This window comes from Poromitra crassiceps, assembly GCF_964638095.1.
Source record: "Poromitra crassiceps genome assembly, chromosome: 4".
Lineage (NCBI taxonomy): Eukaryota > Metazoa > Chordata > Actinopteri > Beryciformes > Melamphaidae > Poromitra > Poromitra crassiceps.
The window spans coordinates 76,224,461-76,242,291 of NC_139626.1; the positions used below are offsets into that span (position 1 = coordinate 76,224,461).

Consider the following 17,831-nt stretch of genomic DNA (forward strand, 5'->3'; position numbering starts at 1 on the left):
CCCACAGGCCTTCGGCGCTAAAACGGGCCTTAAACGCAAAAAAACGTGCCTTGCGCCTGTTTCGGGAAAATAGCAATAGGCTTTAGGCTGCCAAATGCGCTTTAGGCCGAATGGCGTGGCGGAGTCCCTGAATGCGCCGAAGTGGGCGTGGCGGCGCTAAATACCGGCGTACTACTATCTTCCAGCCATCTTCCGACCTGGCCGACTTTTAGCGCTTTGCGCTTTTGAAAAGCTGGCCTAAAGCAGGATTCTGTGCACCGGGGACAGGAAAGTGAATGGAGAATACAATATATAGAAAAAAATACTTTAGAATACAATAGAATATAAGATTGCAACCCTTCTCAGGCTTTTTGGGTGAAGCTGTAATGCAGTTTCATAAATTTAGTTTAGGCTATCATAATAATCCCCATTTATGTGTAATATAGCTCTACGTTTTATTACCCCCCCCCCCCCCCCCGAAATTAGCTAGGCTACTAATATTACTAATATTCCTAATTAATATGTATTATTATTTCATTCAGATAATTGACATTATAGGCATGTATATCGTTTAATGTGAGAGAAAGGGAGAGAGAAAGAAAGAGAGAGAGAAACTGGATCAACTGTTGTGTAGCGCTTCTTCAAACCCCACTCTTCATTACAGCTATTCATTACAGAATTGTCTGTTGTATTTATTTTTTCTGTGTGCAAAGCATAGAAAGTTATAATTATTTCCAAATGTTTCCCCCGTCTGTGGCAGCGGAGCTGTCCGAGGTGCTGAACAAGCGCAGCGCATAGACGGCCACCTGGGGCGGCTCACTCAGGCGGTCCAGGACTGGGCGCGGGGCGTCGGCGGGGTAATTCTCCTCCCCAAACAGTGCGCGATGGTACATTTGAACCTGAATGGATAGATGAATAAACAACTTAAGTAAAGAGTTGTTTTGTAGCTATTCAAAATGAATGGTGGACAGATATATCACCTGATTCGCCAGCACCATCTTCTCCTCAGCTGTGAATTTAGTGGATCGGTTTTGGTCTGCCATATTGATCACACTGCGCCAGCTGCTGCCAATCTGGCTTTTAAAGCCCCTCTGATTGATTACTGAAGATTTTATTGAGAATGAACATATTTGTCAGAGCCTGTGGGCAGGGGGTGGGGGGGACGCATATATAGGCGAAATAAAATACTATTACTCAATAATAAAATCCTGTAAATTAAATAGAATTAAGTTATCAGATCCAGTAAAAGTGATAGGTGTCATTCAGAGGATGTTGCATCGTGCAGTGGGGGAGGAGAGATAAAACGATATCATTCTGGCCATCTAATCTCATGACATCCAGCCATAGGCAATATTTTTTTCTATCAGATGCATTTAGAAATTATTTTCACTTTGGTCTTGCTATAGTGTAGCGTATTTACATGCTTGCAGTATTTTAACTGCAGTTATTGGTTTGAGAAGCATAATAATATGGAATAATAGCCTATATATGGAGATAGACAGACCGGATGAAGGGAGGGGGGGGCGGCGGAGCCCTTGGCTTTGTCTGGTTTTACCGGATTTGTCCAGGAATTGGAGCTTAAAAGGCAAGCGTGTGTCTCTTCCCTGCAATTCTCCAATGAGCGGACAATGCATAATTTTACGCTTAAAAGGCGTGGTTATAATGGTTGAGGCTGAGTTTAGCGCCGATACCAAGATATCAAGTGCGCCTTTCCACGCCCACTGCTTTGCGCTGCGGCTGGCGTTCGGCCTAGAAACTGCGCGGCTGCAACGATAGAGCCCCATGTCTGTCAACCACAATTGGAAAGAGGGTGAAGAGGGGGATTTCCATTCCTTCAGAACAGTTGTCCCCAGAGACAGTCTGAAACACTGCCTTATTCACCTTATTCACCATGTCCACTTTTTCTCTCTTCCGCGTTCAACGCAAACGTATTTGTTCTTCCGGTTCAGTGCTAGTTGCCTTCTGTGGCTAATATTAGCCACTAGTTGTTGTTGTTATATGGCAGTAAAATGCCACTGAATGACCAAATTGATATAACTGTTAACCATTTCGAGTAACACTGTTTCCATACGGATCACCAGCGTTAGTTTGTTGTTTATAACGTGGCTATATTCATAACGTTTCTATCTCGGATGCGTTATTTCGAATCGCACATAGGTTACGCTAAAACGCACATAGGTTACGCCTCGAATCGCACGCAACCAATGTGGGTTTCAGGACGCAACAGCCTCGACTCCACTAACGTCATCTTAAGAGCACAATATTCCTGGAATGCAAGTTTAACTAAACAGTTACATGTCCTCTGCATTCTACATAAAATTAAGATATTACGGGTTGTTTTATTTTGTATGTTACATACGTATTGGCCAAGATATGTTAGTTTATGGGGGAGTAATTTTGCCACTTTAGGAGCGGAGTGTGCACCGCCATTTTGCCTGCGGGGTTTTTGGCAAGGCAAAACGGAAATACTATTACGAAATGACGTAATGCGGATGCGTCCATGTGTGGGCAAAGAATAAGGTGAATTGGTTCCCTGTGTCTATCCCTCAGGTTGCCTCTGGCTAATCGGAGCTACATTCAGACCACAGGACTGAGGTCTACTGTAGCCTGGGCTCTGGGCTCACTGGCTCAGATACAGGTGCTAACACATTCACATTACACAGGTCTTAGGTCTACTGTAGACTGGGCTCTGGGCTCACTGGCTCCTCAGATACAGGTGCTAACACATTCACATTACACAGGTCTTAGGTCTACTGTAGCCTGGGCTCTGGGCTCACTGGCTCCTCAGATACAGGTGCTAACACATTCACATTACACAGGTCTTAGGTCTACTGTAGCCTGGGCTCTGAGCTCACTGGCTCCTCAGATACAGGTGCTAACACATTCACATTACACAGGTCTTAGGTCTACTGTAGCCTGGGCTCTGAGCTCACTGGCTCCTCAGATACAGGTGCTAACACATTCACATTACACAGGTCTTAGGTCTACTGTAGCCTGGGCTCTGAGCTCACTGGCTCCTCAGATACAGGTGCTAACACATTCACATTACACAGGTCTTAGGTCTACTGTAGCCTGGGCTCTGGGCTCACTGGCTCCTCAGATACAGGTGCTAACACATTCACATTACACAGGTCTTAGGTCTATTGTAGCCTGGGCTCTGGGCTCACTGGATCCTCAGATACAGGTGCTAACACATTCACATTACACAGGTCTTAGGTCTACTGTAGCCTGGGCTCTGGGCTCACTGGATCCTCAGATACAGGTGCTAACACATTCACATTACACAGGTCTTAGGTCTACTGTAGCCTGGACTCACTGGCTCCTCAGATACAGGTGCTAACACATTCACATTACACAGGTCTTAGGTCTACTGTAGCCTGGGCTCTGACCTCACTGGCTCCTCAGATACAGGTGCTAACACATTCACATTACACAGGTCTTAGGTCTACTGTAGCCTGGGCTCTGGGCTCACTGGCTCAGATACAGGTGCTAACACATTCACATTACACAGGTCTTAGGTCTACTGTAGCCTGGGCTCTGGGCTCACTGGCTCCTCAGATACAGGTGCTAACACATTCACATTACACAGGTCTTAGGTCTATTGTAGCCTGGGCTCTGGGCTCACTGGATCCTCAGATACAGGTGCTAACACATTCACATTACACAGGTCTTAGGTCTACTGTAGCCTGGGCTCTGGGCTCACTGGATCCTCAGATACAGGTGCTAACACATTCACATTACACAGGTCTTAGGTCTACTGTAGCCTGGACTCACTGGCTCCTCAGATACAGGTGCTAACACATTCACATTACACAGGTCTTAGGTCTACTGTAGCCTGGGCTCTGACCTCACTGGCTCCTCAGATACAGGTGCTAACACATTCACATTACACAGGTCTTAGGTCTACTGTAGCCTGGGCTCACTGGCTCAGATACAGGTGCTAACACATTCACATTACACAGGTCTTAGGTCTACTGTAGCCTGGGCTCTGGGCTCACTGGCTCAGACACAGGTGCTAACACATTCACATTACACAGGTCTTAGGTCTACTGTAGCCTGGGCTCTGGGCTCACTGGCTCCTCAGATACAGGTGCTAACACATTCACATTACACAGGTCTTAGGTCTACTGTAGCCTGGGCTCTGAGCTCACTGGCTCAGATACAGGTGCTAACACATTCACATTACACAGGTCTTAGGTCTACTGTAGCCTGGGCTCACTGGCTCCTCAGATACAGGTGCTAACACATTCACATTACACAGGTCTTAGGTCTACTGTAGCCTGGGCTCTGAGCTCACTGGCTCCTCAGATACATGTGCTAACACATTCACATTACACAGGTCTTAGGTCTACTGTAGCCTGGGCTCACTGGCTCCTCAGATACAGGTGCTAACACATTCACATTACACAGGTCTTAGGTCTACTGTAGCCTGGGCTCACTGGCTCCTCAGATACAGGTGCTAACACATTCACATTACACAGGTCTTAGGTCTACTGTAGCCTGGGCTCTGGGCTCAGATACAATGACAACAGAGTCAGAATTCTGTTTATCTCTGAGCCATAAATCTTTCTAGCGATGGAATTGGCTTGCTATGAATAAACAACAATTTCATATTGTCATTACAAAGTGCAAATTATATAATTTGGTTGGAGAACTTGTGAAACTATGATGGTCAAGAATCCCATTTGTGATTACTACAGCAGAATAAAATTAGCTAATATCAAAATTTTCTACCCCACGATATGTATTGTCATATTTTTGTATTGTGATATATGAATTTTGATATATCATCCCATCAATAGACCCTTCTCACGGGGGCCATTTTGTGTCGAAAAGGCAGGGTAAACACAGGTGCAAGCAAAACACTAATGAGGGTTTCAAACTTCCATGATTGGAAGTTGGAAACCCTCATTAGTGTTTTGCTTGCACCTGTGTTTACCCTGCCTTTTCGGCACAAAATGGCCCCCCGTGAAAAGGGTCTATAATGAAGAGGCAATGCTACTCTGAGTTCTAAACTAGTGTGTTCTAAAATCATTTGATTCACATTGTGTTATATCATGTCCTGTTCCCCAGCCAGGCTCCTGTGTGCTCGATCCAATGTGTGGAGTGGGAACTATCTTAATAGAAGCAGCACAGGAACACAAGGTCAGGACAGAAGTTTGGAAAGTCTGTAAAAGTGTGAAAAGTCCATTTGGCCATTTTCAGCTTTTAAAAAGTTTTGGAATTGAACAAAACCTCTCGATACACGTGGCTGCTCACTTTATACAGGTGTTAACCTGCTGTCTTTTCACATATCGTGTGTCACATTGTGTTGTTGTTAACAATGTTCCTCAGGTATGGAGTGATTTGGCCTAGTAGTCATAAATATTTCCCAGTCACTATCAGTGCACACTAAGGTCCTTACACATCTGGAGCGTTTTTTTCATGCGATTAATTTGCACGTCAATAATATTTTCCGAACCTATATCAGTCTATGCAACCGTGCATACCAACGGCGAAGTTTCGCCGAGCGTTATTGCGGTGTTTATTTTTTCGAACCACGGTCGATTTTTCAGAAATTCGCTTCCGACGTGTACACATCTGTGGCTGTGATTGACAGGTGGGTCAAAACTCGCATCGCAATTTCGTGCCGTATTTTCGCATCGCTCTTGATGTGTAAGGACCTTTATAGTGAACAAAAATCGATTAATTGATTATTGGTTGGTTGGTTTTTGTTTGACAAATCTCTGTCTCATTGATGACATCAACACTTGTGTTTTATGAAAATATTGTATCAAATATTGTAATTTCAACCACGGTCTCATCGGGATCATCAGGATGCCTGTTTCCTGGGTGTGGACATTGATGATGGACAGCTCCAGCGAGCCAATGAGAATGTAGCGTTTGCAGACCTGAGGGACAGGATACACCTACTAAAGGCTTCATGTATCGGTAGGAAAACTTGCATCAAATCATCATCAGCATAAAGTGAAAATGATTGTAATGTTTAGGCATTTAACTGAGGTTCTTATGTAGAGTAACCTAACCCAGCAGAATCATTTAACTGAGGTTCTTATGTAGAGTGACCTAACCCAGCTGAATCATTTAACTGAGGTTCTTATGTAGAGTGACCTAACCCAGCAGAATCATTTAACTGAGGTTCTTATGTAGAGTGACCTAACCCAGCAGAATCATTTAACTGAGGTTCTTATGTAGAGTGACCTAACCCAGCAGAATCATTTAACTGAGGTTCTTAAGTAGAGTGACCTAACCCAGCAGAATCATTTAACTGAGGTTCTTATGTAGAGTGACCTAACCCAGCAGAATCATTTAACTGAGGTTCTTATGTAGAGTGACCTAACCCAGCAGAATCATTTAACTGAGGTTCTTATGTAGAGTGACCTAACCCAGCAGAATCATTTAACTGAGGTTCTTATGTAGAGTGACCTAACCAGCAGAATCATTTAACTGAGGTTCTTATGTAGAGTGACCTAACCCAGCAGAATCATTTAACACATTGACTGCCAGCCCTTTTTTCAATGCTGTAGGTAGGTTCTGCCAGTTTTTTTTTGAGGATTCTGGCTCATTTTACAAGAGCCGAGGATTATTTTCTGTTAAGACTTCGTGAACACCAATCATCTAAAAAGAACTAATAGAATGTGTGCTTTCTCTGTCTAAAAGAGTTACCGGTAGTTTGTAGAGTTAGTAGTTATGTAGATATTAGCCGTTGAGTACAGCATGGTTTCAGAGATTTTCAGAGAGTTTTGAGATAAATGGATTTTTAGAACCACCTCACGTGCCTGTGATTATGGGTGCCCTTGGGCAAGTCTGTATACTGTATTGTGTGTGTGTGTGTGTGTGTGTGTGTGTGTCTCCAAACTCCTCCCTCCGTCTGTGCTGCTGCTGCTGGCTCCTGCTGGCTCCGCAGCCGCTCTCGGGCAGTCTGGATTACTGTAAAACGGGCTCGTTCGTTTCTTGAGGTGTCGGCTGAGAGCTTTGAAGAAGCTTTTGCGATTCTGGTCTTATTTATGCTCAAAGGTACTCGAGTGTGTGTGTGTGCGCGCGCGTGTGTGTATGTGTGTGTGTGTGAAATCGAAAGCGTTTTCGGCCAGCTATTTCCTTGAAAATTAGAATGGCTTTCTCCCGTGGACCCACGGCTGTGGCTTTCTCTCTGTCTGGAGAGCACTGTCGCCACCAGCTGGTCGGTAAAATAGATTATACACATTCTCTTCCTCCAATATTGGTATAGGAGACGTAAAAGGGGTTGATCGATGTCCCACCGTCAAAAAAAAAAAAAAATGTTTATGTAAGCCGAGATATCTCGTCCTTGGCACTCAACGGTTGGATTATGTAAGCCGAGATATCTCGTCCTTGGCACTCAACGTGTTAACTGAGGTTCTTATGTAGAGTGACCTAACCCAGCAGAATCATTTAACTGAGGTTCTTATGTAGACTGACCTAACCCAGCAGAATAATTTAACTGAGGTTCTTATGTAGAGTGACCTAACCCAGCAGAATCATTTAACTGAGGTTCTTATGTAGAGTGACCTAACCCAGCATAATCATTTAACTGAGGTTCTTATGTAGAGTGACCTACAGTGGTAGACGGATCAATAAGCGTGCCTTACCGCAAGCTGTGTAATGACGCGCGGCGGCATTAAAACTAATTAAAACTAATCGAGGTGTAGTTGCACCGTTGACCACCAGGTGTCATCTGTGAGCATCCTTGAGAGCATCGCGACTGAGAGAAATACTACAGGCGATTAGGCCTGACTGAAGTTTGATAGGTTGTTTGTTTTATTCCTATGTTTATTATAGTAACATTTTTATTTGTCTTATATGGCTATTATTAGGAGGGGGGGGTTGATTAAATTTTATGAAGTCGTTGCGGTGCTGTTTGGCTTTCCGGCCCGGCACCGCTGCGAATGCATTCACAAACATACCAGCAATATTGAAAGGCACAAAGCAACGTTAACGTTTCATACAGAATAGATCCTGACCAACAACGTATGTTTTGAATTTAATATCTGGCATAAAACGGGGAGAATTGATCATTTAATGTTATGCTACTGTGTGTGTGTGTGTGTGTGTGTGTGTGTGCGCAGCGTGGCGGTTCTCGTCGGGGAGCAGCAGCACGTCCGCCCGCCTGACTGAAAGAAATACTACAGGCGATTAGGCCTGACTGAAGTTCGATACATGCTTAATTCGTTTATTTAAGATAATTGCATAATTCGTTTTGTAGTCTATTTATTACTGGTTAATGTAGAACGGAATAGAAAGAAACACACGCGGGCAGCCAGCAATGGATGGACTTCATGGAAACAGGTGGGTTGAATGAATTCACTTTGCAACTTTGTCCAAGCTTGTATTCCTGAAGGTGAACGCAAAACTAGGCGTAGCAGTCTGTAAAGAAAGACTGTTATTTATTTTTATTTATTTTAAATTGCACTTTATTTTAAATTGACAGAGATCATTTAATTTTATGCTACAAATATGTGCTATTGCGCATTAGACCCATAGGATTAGTCCTTGCGCCTTGGCCTAGTTTAATTTAGTTTTAAAACTCAGATAACTTTTTTTGTAGCCTATATAGAGTAGACTATTTATTTCATTTTTATTTAGGCTATTTAGGCCTGTTATTGATGCATATAACAGTTTCTTCATAGCAGAGATCATTTAATATAATGCTACTGTGTGTGTGTGTGTGTGCGCAGCGTGGCGGTTCTCGTCGGGGAGCAGCAGCACGGCCCGCCTGACTGAGAGAAATACTACAGGCGATTAGGCCTGACTGAAGTTCGATACATGCTTAATTCGTTTATTTAAGATAATTGCATAATTCGTTTTGTAGTCTATTTATGTTTTCCTTAACAAGTTTAACCTTAAGGAGAAGATTTAATGGTGTGCCCTCAGCCGATTCTATTTTTACCAACCAACAGCCATCCTTCCTTTAAATGGTCTCATGCAATATACAGTATTATTGTGTTACTGTATATTTATCCCATTATTAATACCTTTATTGACTTTATTGAATAGCTACTAAAATACTTTATTCTGTATAGTGTTTGGGGGGGGGGGGGGGTGCTGCTGCTGTGTGTTTAGAAGGCTATTTTTATATTGACATTTTCTCCGTTTCTGTGTGAGTGAGAAATGGAGCTGAGAGGCCCTGAGCGGCCGGCGACAGACTCTTTGTTCCTTGATACTGTATGTGTGGCGGGAGAATGACACAATACGGCCAGTATATACTGTAGGCTACAAGATGCACACACACACACACACACAGTCACAATGCAAACACGTTTATTGTCAGAAAATGTTGAAATTTCCATTTTCAAATTGCAATGTGAATAAATTGGAATAACACGTCAAAAAAACAATATGGCCTAAAAAAAGTAGGCTAAAAGTGGAAAAAAATATGGCCTATATTAACAAAAAAAAATCAGTTCTCAGTGACTGGCAGTCGCTTGAGCCATCTGTGCTGCGATACTGCTGTCTAGAGGGGGAACAAATAAAAGGAGCTGAATTGCCGTGGAGTGCGAAGCAGTTCATTAATGCGGTCACACATTTCTCGTCGGCAAGGGTCATGGTGGGATACTGCTCAGCCGTGGTGTCTATAATGAAGCGTCGCAGGTTCTCCGGCAGCGCCCATTTTCCTCTGCAGCCGTCCCAATTGGTCGTCAAACCCCAGGCCCGATATTGTTCCTCTGTGATTACCAAACGGAACAGCAAAGCCCCATATCTGTCCACGCGTCCTTGGCTTTTCGTGCGGAGGAATTCCTTGTGCCGTGGCGTCAACACAGGGACGGCTCGCAGCTCTGCATGTTGTTTGTGAAGGCCCAACAGCGACTGGCTTACTGATGCTGCCCTGGCGGCCGTGGCGGGGGGTGGAGCTGGTGTAGATGCTGCCGTGGCGGGGGTTGGAGCTGGTGGAGATGCTGCCCTGGCGGGGGGTTGAGCAGGTGTGTCTGGGCTCTGTCGGTCCCCCGACCGAAGTGACGCGTTCTCCTCGCGCAGAAGTCGGACCTGTCCTTCGAAGCTTCTCCTCATCTCATCGAGCTGATTTCGCGTGTCTTGTCGCATGTCCTCTCTCAAGCTTGTCAGTTCTGAAGCGTGCCTGGATATCCGCGCACTGGTCTCCCCTTCCGCCTTCAGCTGGTCTTGCCTTCTCTGCTCTATCAGATCATTGACCTGCTTCCGCATGGCTTCGCGCATGGTCGCCATCTCTGCATCGTGACTGGCAGTCGCTTGAGCCATCTGTGCTGTGGCCTTAACTCTAGCGGCCCTGAGCTCCTCTGTTCTCCGACTCAGTGTCGACGCGTCACCACAGGTTTCACACAGGTTTTCACACAGCTAAACACAACAGTTAAAAACAAGAACACATAAATAGACAAATAAATAGATAAATAAATAAATAAATAAATAAATAACCTTAAATTTGAGCTGAGCTGGTTCGTTGTCTGTGTGTTTCAAATGAAACTATACGCTATTATAGGCTATTGCTTTAATGGGATGCGGGAGTGCAGTGTGTTAGCTACTAAAATACTTTATTCTGTTCTAGTTTTTTTTTGGGGGGGGGGGGGGGTGCTGCTGCTGTGTGTTTAGAAGACAATTTTTATGTTGACATTTTCTCAGTTTCTGTCTGAGTGAGAAACGGAGAGGCCCTGAGAGGCCCTGTGTGCACCGCGCGCTCCGCTCTCTTCAATGAGGAAATGGAAATCCAGACCTTGTAGAAAAGTGACGATTTTCGGGGTTAGGGTTGAAAGTAATTATCTCTCTTTTCAGAGGCACACAATTACGCACATAAGACACTACATTTAATAGTTAATTTAATAGTTAGTTAGTGGATTTAATAGTTAGTTTGTGGATTTTGGTTTCCAGGGACTTTAATCATCAAGGGGAGAGACAAAACACGATTGATTGATTCGATTTCATAGGCTAATATGAGAATGGGAGAGACATAACACACACACAGCTGTCCAGGGAGAAAGAGAGAGCGATGCGATGCCCGACATGATACATACAATATATATAAAATAGTGAAGGCATGGTGAAAGGTAGCCTACTATTATTATAAAAATGTACACTCTCTAGTCTGTGTCCTTTGTGTGTGTGTGTGTGTGTGTGTGTGTGTGTGTGCGTGCGCGCCGTGCCCATTGTCTGAAAACATATTTTTATCAAACAATATAGGCCTACTCTGGTTAATCTAAGGCTCTTTCACACCGGCCATTTTTCGCCATAAATGTTCGTAAAGTAGCACTTATTGAAACCTACTACCCTGCTTGTAGGCATCAAAAGTCATCAGAAATTAATTTAGTGATGAAATAAAACTTCACAGTTCACAGACACAGTTCTGCCCTTGGTGGTTGAACTCGGCGGGGAAGCAACAGGAAGATAAACGGACAAGATAAACGGACTGAGAACGGACAGATGGAGAATTAACATTTTCTTGTTAATAGGCCTTTTTTTTCACTTTTATATTTTGCCATATTTTGACTGTATTTCACGTGCATTTTCTTATAATAAACGTGTTTGCATTGAGACTGCTGTGTGTCAAGCCAATATTTGTACAACCGCTACAAGGCCTCTCTATTAATTGCACTGTTGAAAAACCAACCCGCACTTCCCCCCCAGGTTTATCACAGGCTTTGTCTGTTTCACAGACAAAGCCTCCATGAAACATTCCACCCCCATCCCAGCAATTAGTACAGTGATTACAGTAGGTAGCAGTCCACACACAAATGTGAGACAATGGACTTTGATTCACACAGGTTTCACACAGGTTTCACACAGGTTTTCACACAGCTAAACACAACAGTTAAAAACAAGAACACATAAATAGACAAATAAATAGATAAATAAATAAATAAATAAATAACCTTAAATTTGATCTGAGCTGGTTCGTTGTCTGTGTGTTTCAAATGAAACTATACGCTATTATAGGCTATTGCTTTAATGGGATGCGGGAGTGCAGTGTGTTAGCTACTAAAATACTTTATTCTGTTCTAGTTTTTTTTTTTTGGGGGGGGGGGGTGCTGCTGCTGTGTGTTTAGAAGGCTATTTTTAACTCGAATGAGTATTATAAACAAAATAAATAACAAAATAAATAAATTCCCACATTTTATTTTCGGAATATGAGTTGCTACCATCCGGGAGAAGATTCAGAGCTACTAACACAGGAACAACCGCTAAGGCCTCTCTATTCATTGCACTGTTGAAAAACCAACCCGCACTTCCCCCCCAGGTTTATCACAGGCTTTGTCTGTTTCACAGACAAAGCCTCCATGAAACATTCCACCCCCATCTCAAGCCACATGCACTTAATCTCAAGGAGCAATTAGTACAGTGATTACAGTAGGTAGCAGTCCACACACGGGCGGGGCACGTGCGAAAATGTGAGACAATGGACTTTGATTTACACAGGTTTCACACAGGTTTTCACACAGCTAAACACAACAGTTAAAAACAAGAACAAATAAATAGACAAATAAATAGATAAATAAATAACCTTAAATTTGAGCTGAGCTGGTTCGTTGTCTGTGTGTTTCAAATGAAACTATACGCTATTATAGCCTATTGCTTTAATGGGATGCGGGAGTGCAGTGTGTTAGCTACTAAAATACTTTCTTTTGTTCTAGTTTTTGGGGGGGGGGGGTGCTGCTGCTGTGTGTTTAGAAGACAATTTTTATGTTGACATTTTCTCAGTTTCTGTCTGAGTGAGAAACGGAGAGGCCCTGAGAGGCCCTGTGTGCACCGCGCGCTCCGCTCTCTTCAATGAGGAAATGGAAATCCAGACCTTGTAGAAAAGTGACGATTTTCGGGGTTAGGGTTGAAAGTAATTATCTCTCTTTTCAGAGGCACACAATTACGCACATAAGACACTACATTTAATAGTTAATTTAATAGTTAGTTAGTGGATTTAATAGTTAGTTTGTGGATTTTGGTTTCCAGGGACTTTAATCATCAAGGGGAGAGACAAAACACGATTGATTGATTCGATTTCATAGGCTAATATGAGAATGGGAGAGACATAACACACACACAGCTGTCCAGGGAGAAAGAGAGAGCGATGCGATGCCCAACATGATACATACAATATATATAAAATAGTGAAGGCATGGTGAAAGGTAGCCTACTATTATTATAAAAATGTACACTCTCTAGTCTGTGTCCTTGTGTGTGTGTGTGTGTGTGTGTGTGTGTGTGTGTGTGTGTGTGTGTGTGTGTGTGTGTGTGTGTGTGCGTGCGCGCCGTGCCCATTGTCTGAAAACATATTTTTATCAAACAATATAGGCCTACTCTGGTTAATCTAAGGCTCTTTCACACCGGCCATTTTTCGCCATAAATGTTCGTAAAGTAGCACTTATTGAAACCTACTACCCTGCTTGTAGGCATCAAAAGTCATCAGAAATTAATTTAGTGATGAAATAAAACTTTAAATTGTAAAAAAACTTCCCGGAGCTTATGGCGTCTTCTCTGCTGCGTTCTGCCTCTGCTTAGACCAGTGCGGCGAGACCAGCAGAGGCCCTGCTGGTCTCGCCGCTTGTAGGTAGTTGTGCGCTACTGCCCTCTAGTGGCCCACTATGATACCACATTCTACCGTTAGACAGAATTACTGCCGCATCGCGGTAAAACACGCGTATAGATCTGTAGACCACTGTAACCCAGCAGAATCATTTAACTGAGGTTCTTATGTAGAGTGACCTAACCCAGCAGAATCATTTAACTGAGGTTCTTATGTAGAGTGATCTAACCCAGCAGAATCATTTAACTGAGGTTCTTATCTAGATATTTTTTGTGACCGCACGGACATGTCTGCACGGTCTGGAAAAACAAAGCAGACTGAATTTTAAGAGAGGTGTTTTGCACCGCGGTGAATGTCTGTCGAATATCCAACCTCAAACTAGCTTGGTTTTTGCGGCTCTCAAACGGGTTAATTTTGTTATATTCTTCATTGCAGTGGCTGGTTACCCGCTGTACGTTTAAACTACCCTAGTTCTGCTCAAGCACTCATCGCTCTCTCCTCCTTTTAGCATCTTTCCCTCACACTCCAGTGTTTCCCCTAGAAAATGTCTCAGGCCTGGAGGGATTTCGAAATGTACCTCGACCGCAACGGTGGGGGCCCTCGCTGGCGACGCTAAACTTTTAGCTAACCTGTTCGCATCTATGTTCGCAATGGCATCCCAAGTATCATCATACTATTATGGGATGCAATGCGAACAGTTGTATTATGGAATGTGCATTTCCCAGGCAACGATACACGTTGACACGTTTTGGAACAGCGCTGCACGCTGGCACAATGCTCCTAAAAGCAAAATGCTTATTCTTTTGAATGATTTGGCATCTTCTATTACTGTCAACACTAGTATTGCTGTATTGGAATAATATGCCATAAAGGTTTATTGAAATTTTGGGGAGAGCAGAAAAACGAAAAAAAGTTTTGCAATTCTTTTTCTGGCCTGGCGGAGGTGCCGTTGGCCTGGCAGGCCTGTAGAATGGTAGGGGAAACACTGCACTCACTCTCTCTCCACACGTCTCTGTCCCCGCCCTCTCCCTCACACTCACTCTCTCTCCACACGTCACTCCCCCCCGTATAAACAGAACGACTACTCGTCGGTGGTGTCCGCAGCTGTCTCACACTCTCTCTCCACACGTCCTCCTTCAAGCGACTCCAGAAAACGAGTATAAACAGAACGACTACTCGTCGGTGGTGTCTGCAGCTGTCTCACACTCTCTCCACACGTCCTCCTTCAAGCGACTCCAGAAAACGAGTATAAACAGAAGGACTACTCGCCGGGGGTGTCCGCAGCTGTCTGTGTGTGCCTCAACTCAGGAGTATATCTAGGGCTTAACAATGGCCGAGCCAGAGTCAGGAGTGAGAAGACGGATAACTCGCGGCCGCTAAAAACAACAACAAATGTGTGTGAGATTGATGCTAATCCACAGTCCCTCACATTTCACTGTGCAGATCCACAGTCCCTCACATTTCACTGTGCAGATCCACAGTCCCTCACATTTCACTGTGCAGATCGGATCATTCGTACTGTTGAAATACCTTGTGTAACGGGTTCGGTACTCAAAATAGAATTAGGGTCGCGTCTAGACTAGGGATGTTCATTTAGAAAATTTTCCAAAATCGATAATCGGTGAAAATTAACGATCAATTATCGATCATCGATTTTATTAATACTTAGAAAATTTTCAATATTTTCATTTTTTTTTTTTTTTTTTTTTTTTTACAAAATGAATGCCTATGGCAGAAAATACGAAAGACAACGTGTTCTCCTCAATGAACTCTTTATTTCAATGTGTCTCCTCTCCAACACTGCTGTCCCCGGCGCATGCCGGTGTGAATTTCCCATGTTTAAAACAATTTTGTTGGCACAAAGGCCTGTGCCCAGCCAGAAAACTAGAGACTATATGAAGCTCCACCTCACGTTAGTCGGCTGTGCAATGGAGTGGGGCGAGGAGGAACGAATTCCACCCAAACCTAGTCCAAAAAAAAAAAAAAATTTTTTTTTTTTTTTTTTTAATAATTAAAAAATCGATCCAAATGCCACAGGATCGATTCCAATCCTTAACGATCGATTATCGATTTTCGATAATTGATGATCGTCTAGACTCTAGACGAACCAGACCCACTACAACAACAATATAACCAAATAAGCACAAGGTTTATCAGGCAGAGAGTAAACGGAAGCTGGCTTACCTATCCCAGGAGTAGGCGGCGGACAGCAGGCTGTGGAGGAAGCTAGCTACAACCAACTCCCCTTCATTAGATTGGGGACGCTATTCTAAAAGTATATCACACTCACACACATACGTGAAAACAAAGGAAAGACAAAGCACTAGAGAAAAACAGGAGCGATAGAGCGAACATGGCTTTCTTGATCAGACTAGCAGAGAGACTGCGCGCAGCTAAATGCCACGTCATATAGCTACCTAAGCTAACTCCCACTTCTGCCTGACAAACCTTGTGCAACACATGACATTAGTATCCAGGGGTAACCACATTAACACAACCTGTGACACTTGTAAATACAAACTGAGATATCCAAGACATCCAGATATCCAGCCACACTGATAGCTACAATTAAAATGCATGGTCACTTGGCGAGAATTGCATCCCCACCTGTGCAGGGGCACATTGTAATGATTTCTACCTCAATGTACGGTTTGAAAATGATAGGATCTTCTTTCTGGGTGTTCATCAGTGATGAGAAATTATCTGAAGTCTGTACATATGAAGGTTATTTCGCCATATTTTGGGCTGTTTCGACTTAAATCGGGGTAGAAGTGAGGTGGAGGGTGGGGGCCGACTTTGGTGCTTAAAATCCGGGTGACCTCCAAGCCAGAGGGGTCTATCCTGGCTCATGGAGGCTGACTTTGTTGCTTAAAATGCGGGTAGAGCTGACCTCCAGGCCAGGGGCGTCTGTCCTGGCACATGGAGGCCGACTCTGCTGAGTTTTCATCCCCCTGTTTTTAAGTCAAAACAGCCCAAAATGTGGTGGGGATGCTATTCTCGCCGGGGATGCAGAATCCGCCATAACACCCGTGTTCTAAATAAGCTGCTGTGTTATTGAAGCGCCCCTGGCTTCTGTCCATCTCTCCCTCTGTTTGCAGAGCTGCCGCTGCCCAGCTCCAGTGTGGATGCTGTGGTCTGTGACCTGCCCTTTGGCAAGAAGTTTGGCACCAAGACAAACATGGCTGCCAACCTGCCTCTCATCATCACTGAGATGGAGAGGTATGAGACTCTGTGTGTGTGTGTGTGTGTGTGTATATATGTCAGTGTACGTGTGTGATCACACCTGTGTTTGAGTGTTTTTCCTATATTTCCAGTACTTATGTTCAAATAAGCACGAGGAAAATGTTATTGATTTGATCCATCCAAAAATGTGTGTGTGCTGTGTACACGTTTGTGTGTGTTGTTTGCGTCATTCCAACATTACTTTAAAGTTGTAAAAAATTTAAACATTGCAACATAAAGTAATGATTAGATCAACAATGTGTGTGTGCATGTGCGCTCATGTTGTTTAAAAAAAAAAAAAAAATTAGGCTTATTGATTCGATTCATCTAGTGTGTGTGTGTGTGTGTGTGTGTGTGTCTGTGGCTGCATGTGCGCTCATGTTCTGTTTCCAATGGTTGCGTCATTAAAAAAAAAAAATATTGATTTGATTTATCTAGTGTGTATGTGTGTGTGTGTCTGTGTGTGTGTGTCTGTGTCTGTGTGTGTGTGTCTAGAGTCCTCTGTGTTGGTGGTGTCCTGGTTCTCCTCCTGAGTCCCCAGCTATCTTGTCTGCTGAAAAAGCTCCAGACACACCCAGGCACCGGACCAACCCCTCCCCAGGACACAGAGCCTCAGGCTGGGCTACCGGTCTGCCCATCTCCTCTTCTCTCTTCCATACAGCAGGAGAGCTTCCAGAGCCACCCAGACATCAAATCAACATCTACCCGGGAAACGGAGCCTCGGACTGGGCTGCAGCATGGACTGCCTCCCCCTCTGTCCTCCCTGAAGCACCAGGCCACACACAGAGTCAGCTTAGGGGCGATAGACGGTCTTATCCATAAATATGTCAAGACAGAGTCTTGATGAGTGTTTGGGGAAGTTAGACATAACATTAATTACAGTAGTTACTTTACTTTCTTACAGGAGAACTCTGATTTATTCTGCACATGCATGATCCCAAACATCCAAAACCTGTAAAGAGTTTTGCAGCCATTAATTTAGTTTGACAGTTATTGAGAGTTGATTTGAGTTAATGGATGGCTTTATCAACCCACTTGTATCATAAATATATAATCTCTGTAATATAAGCACATGGCCAGTGTTTACCTTCTCTCTCTGTTTACCTCATGATTTTAGAACTCACTCTAGTTT

The 17,831-nt window shown here is 43.7% G+C and overlaps 1 protein-coding gene across 1 annotated transcript in view; it reads left to right on the plus strand.

Annotated features, from left to right (window-relative positions):
• Window positions 1–17,543, plus strand: part of LOC310775944 (THUMP domain-containing protein 2-like) — a gene marked incomplete at its 3' end in the record, with an annotated part of 40,471 nt that extends 22,928 nt beyond the window's left edge. The window contains exons 7-11 of the mRNA XM_083636067.1: window positions 2,530–2,617; window positions 5,053–5,124; window positions 5,796–5,910; window positions 16,576–16,696; window positions 17,195–17,543. Of these exons, the coding sequence (XP_083492193.1) occupies window positions 2,530–2,617; window positions 5,053–5,124; window positions 5,796–5,910; window positions 16,576–16,696; window positions 17,195–17,543 (745 nt within the window). The remainder of the gene's footprint in view (window positions 1–2,529; window positions 2,618–5,052; window positions 5,125–5,795; window positions 5,911–16,575; window positions 16,697–17,194) is intronic.
• Between the last annotated feature and the right edge of the window lie 288 nt (window positions 17,544–17,831).